Genomic DNA, 12,719 nt, shown 5'->3' with positions numbered 1-12,719 from the left:
TTTTGATGTTAGCTGGACTCAGATGTCAAGGCTGTGCCATGGTTGTCAAGAGCATTATGGTCTGGACTGTGGTCTTGGTGGGCCTTGTTGAATCAGATCTGACGATACCAGCGTGCATGAGACAATTGACTCCTCGCTTAGAAAATACGATTAGAGATGTAGTACTTCATGAAGCCATCGAAAAAAGCTTGAAAGGAGCCAGTTGGTAGACAAGAAACGACCTGAGGGTATTTGTAGTGCGAACCCTGAACGAGCTGAACGTGCCTGTTACTTGACCATCGACGGAGATTGACGAACCTTAATGGACACTAAAATCAGAATAATGTGGTTGCTTGGCGAGCCCAGGCCATGCCCGGCGATGTTAGCCCAGCTGATGGTTTTCAAGGATCAGTTAAGATCGCTTCTCAAACTGGTCTGTGTCGTCTTAGCCATGGAGCTTGTCCCTGTAGGGCTGAAGAGAGTATCTGCCCTTGAATTTACCTATGGCGCGATTATATCTCGTGAGACTAGTCTTGAATTATTACAGGTGTTAATGAAAACTCTCACATTAAAACCACTGTAATCCCGAATCGTCTGCCGGTAAGCCCAGCTCATGGAAGGGGCCGCCAAAGAACTCGCTCGCCGGCAGAGTAAAGTCGCCAACAAAGGCAGTTTCTTCTCCAACTTCATTTCTAAGAGTATCTTGGCCGTCGGCTGGTGTTGGCGGCTGGCAGGAAATCACATCCGGATGGACAGGTTCTAGTCCTGGTAAATGAGCATAACCCGGGCACTCTAGTCCAGCCTTCAGGATGTCTTGGCCAAGGACGGGCCCAAAGATAGAGTCTTTCATGGTCTCAGAGGAAGACAAATCGGAGAATGAAGTGGCAAAGTCCAGGATGCCGAAGACCCCAGAGACATCTACCGGAATGTCATCGTCTTCATTCTGCAGATTAAAACGTGACCAGGAAGACATGTCTGCTTCTAGTCGTCGGAGTTTCCTGATCTAGATGGAGAAGCCTAAGCATTGGACCAAGATACACCACCATTAAAATACCTACCATTGTTTTGGAACACGCCCACTTGTTGCCCAGAGTCTCGATGAACTCTACGCACTCTTCAAAATTTCGTTTGCTTTTGTTGCGTGTTTCGCTGGTCTGGGGAAAGCTGCGCTGGAGCTCGACAGTGGCAACGACAGCAACGCAATAGATGGTGATAGAGTCGATTGACGAAAACTGCTTGGATTTCATCAACTGAATGAAGTGCATGGCCCATGTGACATGATTTGATATCGAGAAGAAGGTCTGTTGCAGAAAGGCTTCTGATGCGTTGTGGACGACCCGAATCTGGAGTGTGAGGAGGAGAGGGTGGTTTAAAATGCAGAGGATCGTGTGGTACATCATGCGGCTGAGGAACCATGGGCCCCAGTATTGCCGGTCTTCTTCCAACATCTGACCAGTGATGCTTGATATCTTGATGCTTCGATACCTATGTGCTAAGGGAAGCTTGAGACCAAGGTTCATCAAAGCGGCCGTGGTCCTGGCGTACAGGGATTCAGGGTTCCACGGAAAGCCATCCTTATCGGGAGATACACTGGAGGATTGGATGTAGTTCAGCGCCATAGACCAGACGCTGCTGAGTTGGCAAACAACTTGCAGGATTCCAAATGGATAGGGGGAGCCATCCTGGGTCGAGACAGGTGTGCGCAGGACATGTCCAAGCGTTGAAGGACTACTTGGAAACGGAAGGGTGGAGGCCTGGAGGTGTGAAGTAAGCTGCTCAGGTTGGCCAAGTAACCTGCAAAGCAGTACCACTCCCCAAAAACACCGGCTTGTTTCTTTCTTTTGATTTTTGATGCCGGCGTGACTGTAAAGTCGTGCAGACTTTGCTAGTGACGTAGCCTGGGAGCACAGCAGGTGACTCTTTTCGTAGCGGCCGACTGTACTTAACAGGTTAGCATATAACAATGACAGAATGGAGCCAGAAATACTTGCGGTCTAGATAGAGCAATGAAAGTAGACAGAGTGTCTGCAAAGTCGAAAGCTCAACATTACCATCGATGAGACGGGTCATCACCAACCGGTAAGCTGCCTCACAGTAATGTGAGATTTGGTCAAGACTAGGGCGAGGTACCTGGGTATTGTCGCAAAAGCGTGTCGCTATTGCAAACACGCTGTATATCAGTTCAGGTTCCTGGCTAGGAAGTGACTGCACGAATGTGGTCTCATCGAACAATGGGATGGGCTGACATTCGCAGTACTTCAGGTAAGCTCGAGCAACCACAGTCAATACCTCTCTCGTGAGAGGCTGAATTAAGCCCCGAGAAGTTGTTCTCTCTACCTCAAAGAGTGGCTCGTTGTCATTTGTCAAGTCTGCTTGCATGGGTCGTCCGGGTGACCCTTGAGCCAGCTCGTGGCTTCTCAGGCGCTGGACCACTTGAGACAAAGTACTCTCCAAGCATTCCATTCGTGCTCGCTTCAAAGGGTTAGTTTACTCACGGCTCCGCGAGTCCCCGTAAGATACAACACTAACCATGGATTGATCCTCTGCAGGTGTCAGTTCGCGCTCCCGCCTCCGCTCCGGCCCTGCGGACGGCAACGGGGTCGTTGCCGGATCATGACGGTGAGTGAGCTGAGCCGGCTCGGCACCATATGCACACGGTTGTCTGAGGCGGACACAGGAGGAGCAGACGGGCCGCTCTCCAGAACATCTCGACTTCTTCCGACTATATCTCTCAGGGTCAAACCAAGGCATGAGTGGGTTGTTTGGCGTACCGGCACGGGGCACAAGCTTGCCTGGCACGCTTGGCGGGCCTGAGTAATTCTTCCATTAAAGAGTAGATACGGCGTTGCAATGTGGCAATTGAATACTATGAGCTGAGAAAAGAATTCATGCTATGGCATTAAACACCCTACTGAGCGCGGATTCAAGAAGAAAACACGGAATAGCGCAACGGAGGCACGGAATGACGCGATCGACTGAACCCATTGCCCCTGGAGTGAATGGCTAGTTAACACCTACATAATTCAATTCGATCGCAATTCTAATCAACTTCCATTCTCACAACTTAGTGGTAGTTCGCTCTTTAGAATAAATCTGTTAACTGCGTTCTCGCCAAGGCAGTTCTCAACAGTCTGCATCACCTCTATAGTCCTTAGACCCTGAGAACGGGGCGAGGTACTGGTCACGGCCCACAATTAACTCGGGCCGTATCTGGTGCCGCGTCGTTCCGTCCGGGCCTAGGGTGCCAGCGACAATCCGAGATATGTATATAAATTTCCATGCCTGAGCCACATGATGGGCGTTTGCATAGGTTCTCTGTTGTTACAATACAGGATGGACGTGGTTTGCGATATTCCCCTTACGATAACTCGCGTCACAGCGTGTTGATGTAGCAAGATTGATGGGCCCTTTGCAATTGTGGGCATGTGGTTTCTATTCGCATTTCCTTATCAGGCTTCTAATCAGGTTCTATCTTCAGTCTTCTGTATTTCAATAACCACGAGACACCTATTTCTTGTTTGAAACATCTGAAACGACGGTCAGCATTCTCCCGCAAATCGCCGACAATTTTTAACTTACTGAATTGAAAGTGGATGATGTCTCCGTCTTGGACAACCTGGGGGAGAATAAAGTCAGCTGATGCAGCAACGGAAGGAGTCTGAATCCACGAGTACATACATAAGACTTTCCTTCTTGTCGGTATTTTCCGGCGGCCTTGATTGGGCCCATGGACTTGCCGCCTTCACAGAGATCATAGAAGTCTTGGTAGGCGACCACCTCAGCCTTGATGAAACCCCTCTCGAAGTCGCTGTGGATAGCTCCAGCAGCTTGAGGTGCCAGACACCCTCTTGGGATAGTCCAGCATCTGATCTCCTTCTCACCAGCTATGTACAAGTCAGCGCGGACTTCAACTAGGGTGGCGAAGCGTGAACGAACCGGTGAAGTAGTATTGCAGACCAAGCTTTGTGAAGCCTTCGGTGATGATCTTGTCCAACTTCGACTTGACCTTGCTCTCCTCCAGGAACTTGGCCTGCGCATCTGGGTCATCCTTCATGCTGTAGAGCTTCTCTTCAAACTCGATAGAGAAGGGGATGATGTCTCGGGGAACACCTCCGTGCTCGGTGACCCACTTGGCAATGGCCGGCAGGTACTTGCACTTCTGTCTAAGGTAGTCCTTCATGGTCAAGTTGACGAGGTAGATAACGGGCTTGGTGGTGATTAGCTGGATCTTCTCGTTAATGAGGGCAATCTCGGCCGGTGTCCAGGTTCCGTCTCTGACTGGCTGATCCTTCTCCAGCATCTATATCACGATTGTGAGCACGAACTGGTCAGATTTAGGAGACTGGAATGTATGGACTCACTGCTCGGATCTTGGTTGTTGTCTCTGTGAAGAGAGGCAGCATCTTGTATTTGCCGCCGGCCTTTTTAACAATCAGTTCCTCAGCGACGATTTGCTTGTCCAGAATGTCTAAAAAGGAGGTTAGCTGAAGTTAAGCTGATTCAGAGGGCAACACAAACCGAGATCCTTCTTGCAAAGCTCGCTTTGGATGGTATCTAGAAAATGCACTGATTAGTGTCGTTGGGGTGAGAAACTTGGCCGAACTGAACTAACTCAAGTCACGGACGGGATCGATCGAGTCATCGACGTGTAAAACTTGATCGTTATCGAATGCTCTGTTATAAAGTCTGAGTTAGCGTGAAAGTGCGGCAATTTAGCTACCGATGAATGCTGTACCTGACAATGTGGAACATGCCGTCAACAGCCTGGATATGAGACAAGAAGGCATTTCCAAGTCCCTCTCCTTGGGAAGCGCCCTTGATCAGACCAGCAATGTCGGTGACCTGCAGAAACGCGGGGTACATGGATGGGGGCTTCCAAAGGTCACAGAGAAAGTCCTAATGTATTCCCTCCTTTAGTTATCCATCGAATATTTATCTGTAGAATGACTCGACTTACATATCGAGCGTCGGGAACAGCACATCTCGCCTCATTGGGCTCAATCGTACAAAAGGGGTAGTTCTCAGCAGCGGCGCTCTGCTCGGTCAAGAGGTTGAACAGACTCGACTTTCCCACATTGGGAAGGCCAACGCATCCCATCTTTAGGTTCTTGCGAACCCTGCCGAAAGCGACGACATTGTCCTTGACAGGTTCAACCTTCTTGGGGGGCATGGCGACTGAATTGGCTAGGTATAAATCGAGGTTTACCGGAAACTTGATTTGATCCTGGAGGGTTGAAAGAAGAAAGAATCCTCTGGCAAACTTTTCAAAAAATGGCCTGACTTTCACTTTTAGGCCCACTTACGAACATGGGTATGGGGTGTTCCAGGCCAGGGACTAGTGAGTATTGTGTGAGGAAGCGCTCTGGGGGTGCCACGTGACTAGAAGGTCACGTGTATCCCCTCGGGCACACCGGGCCCTTCAGTCTCAGTGGTTCGCGACCAAGTCGGCCAAAAAAATAAAGTCATCCATTTCAATTGCTTAAGTACTAGCCCTAGGCAGTTAAAGTCGGTTATCGCTCCAGTTAGTGATGTGTAATTCTTCGCGATGATAGAGTGCTGGAAGGGTTACACGGAAAGGTGAGGGCTCTTCTCGTAAGCTTTTAGCGATCGAAAATTCTCCACACTTTTCATACCTTTTCAACAATAAACCACCATAAATTGAGAAAAATCGGCATGCCGCCATTCTCTGGATGTCACGCTCGCTATGGAAGCAATCGCCTTGAACGGGACGTTTACAACGACGAGACTAGGCTTAGTCTTGTTCCACCCATGGTGAAATCTAGGGAAATCTCTTGTATCAATTAGACCATCGACCATACCAGGAAAGACTCCTAGAACTGCCGTTGAGTTCCTGGTTCCCTACAGAACGGACCGGCTTGGGTAACATCCGCCGGCTTCAAGTCCAGACCGCTTCCGTTCCCGGCGGCAATAGTACGGAGATAACGGATGATACCATCACCGGTCGTTGTTTTGAGACATGCAAAGCTCTCTTTCGGTTCATCCTGACTTTGACATGGCGTAATCAAGGCCAAGATTGTATCATGACCCCGAATGAGGGGATGCCCCTATGCCACCAATTCAAATGCCAATTGCTCAAGTATAAAGCAAGTCACTCATCAACTCAATATTTGGCCTGAGCACTTCCAATCATCTTCTAAATCATCATGAAGCCCATCACTTGGTCTTTGCCCTTGGCTGCCGCTGGCTTGGCATCTTTCGCTGTTGCCGACTGGCAGTACCATTCCCGCCCTGACCTCGCAGTCCCGAGACTCAACATCACAGTCCCTGCTGATCGAGACTCAGTAGAAAAGGGATACATCTTCGTCACCCCGTACGAAGGATTCGCCAACGGCCACAAAGGTCCTGTGCAGCCTGGCGCCTACATATTCCGTGATAATGGTGAATTGGTTTGGTCTGGCCTCGGTTACCACTCAGGATGGGTCGCCAACTTTGTCCCTGACACCTGGAAGGGTGAGCCATATTTGCGCGCGTTCCAGGGCAATTTGGACGGTACTCATGGTCGCATGTATGGCTATCATGTTCTCCTTGGGAGTGACTATGAAGTGGCCAAGGTTGTCCGGGCCAAGTCTCATAGGCTCACTTCAGCACACGAGTTCCGTCTTGTTGATGGCAAGACGGCACTGATTGAGAACCCGACACCTAGGGTTGTCTCTCTGAAGCCCTGGGGAGGTGATGAGACGCAGAACTGGATTGTTTCTGGCGGATTTCAAGGCATGTATAGATCCTCCTCGACGATTTGTTCCATGGCTAACCATTCATGCAGAGGTAGATATCGAAACTGGCGATGTCCTGTTTGAATGGCAAAGCCTTGACCACGTCGACCCAAAATGTAAGTCGAGGTTCTAACACTCCGCATATGCTTACTGACAAACCGACCAGATAGCGCGTTTCCTCTGGACTTTGGTACAGGTCTGCCTGGATCTGGCCGGAATGAAACTGATGCCTGGAACTACTTCCACATCAACAGCGTTGACAAGGATGACGAGGGCAACTATCTCTTGTCTGCCCGTAACATCGCCGCCATCTTCAAAATCAACGGGACAAGCGGAGACATCATTTGGCAACTTGGCGGCTTCCACGGTGGGTCTTCGTTCCAAATCTCACAGGAAGACCGCTTCTCATTCCAACATCATGCGCGATTCCGAGGCCGTTCTCCTGATGGAAGTCTCGAGTTCATTTCACTTTTCGACAACGGGGCTCATTCAGCTCCTTTTAAGACCCATCCGTTCTCCAGAGCCAGATACTTTCAGCTCGATCTCAATAAGGGCACCGCAAGGGCACTTAAGACGTTTGATGCACCTGACGGTTTGTCTGCCCACACTCAAGGCAGCGTCCAGATCCTCCCTAACAAGAACTTCTTCGTCAACTGGGGCCAGGCCGGCGCTGTAACAGAATTCAATCAGGACGGCAAGGTCTTGTTCCACAGTTACCTGGATTCTGCACCCGAGGGAATCTTTGTCCAAAGTTACCGAGGTTTCCGAGCCAACTGGACTGGAACTCCAAGCGAAGAACCAGCTGTTGCTGCATTCAAACGAAGTAAACAGACTGGCTTGGATGTGTATGCTTCTTGGAACGGAGACACTGAGGCAGCATCATGGCGCTTCTACGCACGGTCTTTCGAACAGTCGCAAGACCAGCTCCTGGGGGAGTTTGAGCGCAAGGGTTTTGAAACTCATGCTGAGCTTCGGGACTTTTCAGTCAGCGGAGATCTGCTTGTTACTGCTGAGGCAATAGATGCGAATGGCAAGGTTCTGACTCGCACGAAACCTGTCGTTGCCCAAGCTAAGGTGAAGGCGTCCGCTCCAGAGCAGTTTGACCGAATCTTTGATCCAGAGGACCTCTAAGCAGTTATAATATCTGAAATACAAACGAAGCATTCCTCTGAGGTGATTTTGAACCGGATAGCAAGTTATCACGGATGTTTCGTCAGGGTGAAGAAAGACGGGGGCCCACACTATGTGACAATTGAAACTAGATAGGAGTGTCCTCAGCAGCCACCAAGTGGACACCGACATTGACAAAACAGGGTCATTGAAAATCTTCATATGATTGATACTTTACCAGGAAAGGGTGTAGCTGTGGCTTGATTGGTTATTGCAAGCCGATCTTCGCTCTTGTGGCCGATTCTCGGAATCCCGACCCGGCATCAAAGTCCGTGTCCGTAGGCCTTCCATAGCGCCCGCATCTAATCAAGTATGACTACTCTGACTGGAATGATTTTATGAGCAAGCCACTGACACGGAATTCACGAAGATCATGAGGCAAATCCGTTTATGAGAGACCGGATTTTGGGATTGATTTGCCCTCCGTCAGCCGCTCTGATTGACGAAAGTCGCCGATTGGATTGGAACACCAGGAGCACAAAAGCACGGGTTGGAAGCGACAACCTTACGATAGTGATAATGAATATATAAGGATACTAAGACCTGCTCAGATAGATTGCCAACAGACAACCACCCTTATACATCTTCGTCGCCCCATCATTCACTCAACATGGCTGAGGAGCTGACATACACCGATCTCCCTCCTCGGATGAAGCCAGTGTCCGAACTGAAGCCATCTCCAGACCAAGTGGCGAAACGTCTCGCAGAATTTGGCCCTCTGATCCCTCGGCAACTCGATACTGATGACTCTGTTGAGAATTTGTGCGGTGCCACCTTTACCCATCATTTTGTGGAGTCGCCCGGAGACTACGACACTGTCAGCTTTCACTATGTGACGTGTGGTAGCGAGGGGAAGCAAAAGGCAGTTGTGTTCTTGCATGGACTGCCAGATTCTTGGTTTGGGTGGCATCAACACATGGCATCCCTTGCGGAGGATGGTTACTTTTGTATCGCTCCGGATTTGAAAGGGTATGGGCAGTCGAGCAAGGAACCAGGTGATTACAGGCACGAAGGAGCGGCTGAACAGTTGGCTGCAATGTTGCTCAAGATTGGCATCGAGAAGTTCTAGTAAGTGCCCTTTCACAGTAGCACTGGGCATGCCCTGATAACCCCTGCCACAGTCTTGTCACCCACGATCGTGGAACTGTTCAAGGCGATTACATTGCTGCTCTCTTCCCAGACCGCGTGCTTGGTTACGTCCGTGGAGAACAGCACCTCATCCACTACAACCCAGCTCTGTCATCTCAGCATGCCTTGTTTCTCCACGCTCCATACAACGGCATTATGGAGGAGCCACAGCGGCTCGCCCTGACAGCCTACATGTGGTTCACTGCTCGGGAGATTCCTGATGGAGCTGCAACCCTGCAGCGTGTGGCTCAAGAGCTTGCTTACGAAGGAATCAGCAAGGCCGTGCCTCGATACTATGGTGCAAGTACCTTTCACCAGGAATGGCTCGACCGACGCAGGAGACTCATGGGCAAGTGGGAATGCCCGATTGTCATCATGCAAGGATACGATAGCCTAACCCAACCGCGCGAATGGTTCAACCTGGAAGAGATCCAGGGCCTTGTTCCTCGTGCCAAGGTCTTGGAGGTCAAGTTCATTCCTGGTGGGCACTTTTGGCCGTTGGAGAGCCCAGATGAGACTACAGCTGCGCTACGTGAGGCACTGAAGGCATTGAGGGATCTGTAACTTGCAGGATGAAATGTTGGCTTAGGTATTCCCGAGGCACCAAGATACGAAATATGAAGAGGCCTTGCAACGTTATAATCGCTCTACGTATCCTGAATGCCCATTTTAAGAGGTTACTGCCCGTATCCTTTGATCAGACAACCCTGATCCTGGCCAAAATACCACAGTGATCGCTCACCCTGGCATCCATCTTCATTTGTCTTGCCCTGGAACTTCCTAAGAATCCCAGTTGCTTGAGGGTGTTGAAACGTTCTTCGGAGATATATTCCTTGTGCAGTTTCTTCACGACTTGTCCTTCCACAACTTCCATGTCCTCTTTCTCAAGCTCCCACACTTCAACCGCAGTCTTCAACCCAGCCCCAAAACGACGGACCCGGTCTGAGCAGTTCGACGAATCCTCGAACGCCAAGGACTCGATGGCGCCAGTGTAGAGGAATTTGTCGAAGCGCTTCGGGCCTCGATGTCGAGAAGACCTGTCGCCCCAGGTGCCTCCGCCCTCCTCATGTTGACAATTGCCGCGCTGTTGGGCTATCATTTGGCTGTCCTCCCATATATCTCCTAAACCCACCCGTGATTCCTTGTGGAAGCTGTGTTCTGACTTATCGATTGCATTCATGTCGCCTCCTACTACTCCTCCGATGACTCGGGAGCCGGGTAGAATGGGCTGTTTTAGGAGGTCGGATATGACAGCTAGCTGCCCTCGCCGATATTCCTTGCCTTGCCAGAGTGATTCGAGGTGCGTCGTACAGAGACGGACACATTCTTGGTGGTTGTTTGTTTCCTCCTGGCTCAAGGTATGGGTATGGATATCCATAGCAAGAACATTTCTCCCCATATTCGTCACAAGAGGTGCGCGGAAACAGGCCGTGACCGGTAGATTCTTGGATGCCATCATGATTGTGAAGTATGACATCTCTCTCTGAACAGATTGCCTTAAAACGGACGACGCGTCGAGTGTAACCTTTCGGGGGACCTCCGGGGGCTTGTCATCAGACAGAATGAAGTTGCGCTGCGCCCAGGGATGCCCAAGTATAGCGCGTAGAGAGGTGGGAGACACTTCTTGTAGCATGACTGCAAGGTTCTGAGGTTCAGCACCAAGTATCTCTTCCAAATGAGCCAGAGAAGCCAGCATCCGGGCCGCAGGATCCGGGTCAGACCAGTTGAGATTCCAAGACGCAGTCGTTAGAACGCTTCCGCGACTCAATCCAGGGTTCACGGCCGTAGCAGGCTGCCAGGCCGCGGAGCGTGGGTGAAAGACTAATGGCTCAACACGCTGAGGCTGAACCAAGTGATGAGGGATGTAGGCTTTTGAGCTGTTGTTGGAGTGAATCTGATGGCTCATTGAGCCGATCACATGACGAGAGAGGAAGGGACTGAGAAATGGCGCTGGCCTCTGCCAGAGAGTGGATGATCCACGTGTGATCAGGATGCGTCGAGTAGCCATATTGAAGTAGTTATGTAGGTATTGCTGATTAAATGAAGGTGAAAGTGAGAATATTGAGCCTGCAGCGATGTCTTAAATAGGTGATTGAAACTTTCAAAGATAAGAATACTGCTGGGATCCAACTGACCCAATGGTTTAGGGTTTCTTGCTGCGTCAAGAATTGGACACTGTCTAGAAGTAAGTAGAAGAAATGGATGATCACATGAGCAAGACCTACCTAGTCAACCTATGCGATGCTCGTGCCATCCAACGTGGCTACCTCCTGCCTCACTTCGGGGATGTTGGGACAAGATCAAGTCAACCACCGCACAATGCGCTCATCAGCACACAATTCTTCTCCCATCCATCCCATCCATCCTGGCCATCCCAAACCATCCAAACCCATCACCATGACTGTCCAGCAAGCTACCCTGGAGTCTGCCGCTCTCGCCGTTTTTGCTGCCGCGAAGAAGATTTTGGGAGATGAAGCAATACCCTCAAAGGCTGTTATTGTTGGTGGAGCAGCGCTTTGGCACCTGACCCGACACCGTCCCACTGCCGTGAGTTTGACTTTACCGAGCTCTCAAACCATATTGCTGATCATGGATCATCCATGACGTAGGATATCGATATCTGGTTGACTGGACCGATGAAGCCCCGAACGTTGAAGCGAGCAATCCCGACGGTCGACCCAGCCTTCCGCCTCAACATGGAGGCTATTCATGGCGTGACCTACCAATGCCCCTCATCACGTACCGTCGTGCCCGTTGACTTTGTCAACATCAAATCCGTAATTTTATAAATATAGACATCGTCTATCCATGTCGATGAATACTAATTGATACATATAGACCCCTTTCGTCCCTCGAAGCGCTATCATCAGCAAGCTGGGAGACAACGAGCTGCCCTGGGCCGATAGAGATGATATCGTTGCCCTGAAGGCGTAGAGCGCCACAGAGCGGTACAAGGAAGAGAAGAGAGACCGAGACATTGCCGACATGCAAAAGCTTCTCGAGATGGTGCCCGGACCATTGCTGTTTGCTGGCTCTGAGCAGGCAGCCTGGAACAAAGAATTTGTGAAGGGACTCGTACCTTTCCTTGTTAAGCACAGTGAGTGGTCGGAGGACAAGTGGTTGGGAATGATGGGACTTCATTCAGCTCAATGATAGTTCATGGGTTGTCAATTTTGTTAATGGTCGAAGCAGAGAGAAATAATGACAGGTGCAGAGATCCACGCAAAATATTGGATTAAATGATGAAGCCTCAAATATCCAGGCCAGCCATGCCATGTTATGATCTGAAATTCTACATGAAGATAAGAGAGAGATAGTGATATTGACAGTGTCAAAAAGCCTCCATATACGGGCGATTTGAGGAAAATGTTAAATAGCTGGGGAGTACCGTTAGTTTCCGCCACGCGTGACTAGAGAGTATGAATAATCCATAGTTGATTCTGAGATACCGAGTAGCCATTTCGGGGTGACGTTGATTGAATGGGGAAGAAAGCAGGGATTTTGAGTTTATGGCAGGCAACGACGGCTTAAATAATCGGAGAGCTAAAAACCAGCTCAATTATTAGGTTCAGGTCTGGAAAACTCTGTTAGTGACAATGACAGAAAGAAGGTGTATGATAATCGGTATGATCACTCCGAACCTATCCTTCGAGGAGGCATAGAGCGGGATCATATGTCTTAAGATTGTTGTTTAGATAACTAGAGGGG

The 12,719-nt window shown here is 49.9% G+C and overlaps 5 protein-coding genes and 1 pseudogene across 6 annotated transcripts, besides 1 other annotated feature; 3 read left to right on the top strand and 3 right to left on the bottom strand.

Moving 5' to 3' along the window:
• Positions 1-547: 547 nt before the first annotated feature.
• Positions 548-2,520, bottom strand: NCS54_00953100 (annotated as a pseudogene). Its single transcript has 4 exons — positions 2,509-2,520; positions 1,967-2,451; positions 1,038-1,920; positions 548-982 (listed from the first exon to the last, which is right to left on the bottom strand).
• Positions 548-2,520: a sequence feature.
• A 966-nt stretch (positions 2,521-3,486) lies between these two features.
• NCS54_00953000 (Hypothetical protein) lies at positions 3,487-5,149 on the bottom strand (the record flags this gene model as incomplete). Its single annotated transcript, XM_053154875.1, has 9 exons — positions 3,487-3,506; positions 3,559-3,595; positions 3,658-3,863; positions 3,916-4,279; positions 4,341-4,447; positions 4,498-4,533; positions 4,592-4,653; positions 4,715-4,875; positions 4,937-5,149. The coding sequence occupies 9 exons, from the start codon at positions 5,147-5,149 to the stop codon at positions 3,487-3,489; spliced, it is 1,206 nt and encodes a 401-aa protein (XP_053010850.1).
• Positions 5,150-6,143: 994 nt separating this feature from the next.
• Positions 6,144-7,844, top strand: NCS54_00952900 (Hypothetical protein; the record flags this gene model as incomplete). Its single annotated transcript, XM_053154874.1, has 3 exons — positions 6,144-6,711; positions 6,764-6,829; positions 6,880-7,844. The coding sequence occupies 3 exons, from the start codon at positions 6,144-6,146 to the stop codon at positions 7,842-7,844; spliced, it is 1,599 nt and encodes a 532-aa protein (XP_053010849.1).
• Positions 7,845-8,493: 649 nt separating this feature from the next.
• NCS54_00952800 (AB hydrolase-1 domain-containing protein) lies at positions 8,494-9,575 on the top strand (the record flags this gene model as incomplete). Its single annotated transcript, XM_053154873.1, has 2 exons — positions 8,494-8,951; positions 9,005-9,575. The coding sequence occupies 2 exons, from the start codon at positions 8,494-8,496 to the stop codon at positions 9,573-9,575; spliced, it is 1,029 nt and encodes a 342-aa protein (XP_053010848.1).
• A 133-nt stretch (positions 9,576-9,708) lies between these two features.
• Positions 9,709-11,019, bottom strand: NCS54_00952700 (Hypothetical protein; the record flags this gene model as incomplete). Its single annotated transcript, XM_053154872.1, has 1 exon — positions 9,709-11,019. The coding sequence occupies one exon, from the start codon at positions 11,017-11,019 to the stop codon at positions 9,709-9,711; it is 1,311 nt and encodes a 436-aa protein (XP_053010847.1).
• A 389-nt stretch (positions 11,020-11,408) lies between these two features.
• NCS54_00952600 (Hypothetical protein) lies at positions 11,409-11,945 on the top strand (the record flags this gene model as incomplete). The annotated part of the gene is made up of 3 exons (XM_053154871.1): positions 11,409-11,558; positions 11,621-11,788; positions 11,850-11,945. 3 exons carry the CDS (start codon positions 11,409-11,411, stop codon positions 11,943-11,945), a joined length of 414 nt encoding a protein of 137 aa, XP_053010846.1.
• Between the last annotated feature and the right edge of the window lie 774 nt (positions 11,946-12,719).

This window comes from Fusarium falciforme, chromosome 7 (genome assembly GCF_026873545.1).
Source record: "Fusarium falciforme chromosome 7, complete sequence".
Taxonomy (NCBI): domain Eukaryota; kingdom Fungi; phylum Ascomycota; class Sordariomycetes; order Hypocreales; family Nectriaceae; genus Fusarium; species Fusarium falciforme.
This window is presented reverse-complemented; position numbering and strand designations above follow the sequence as displayed.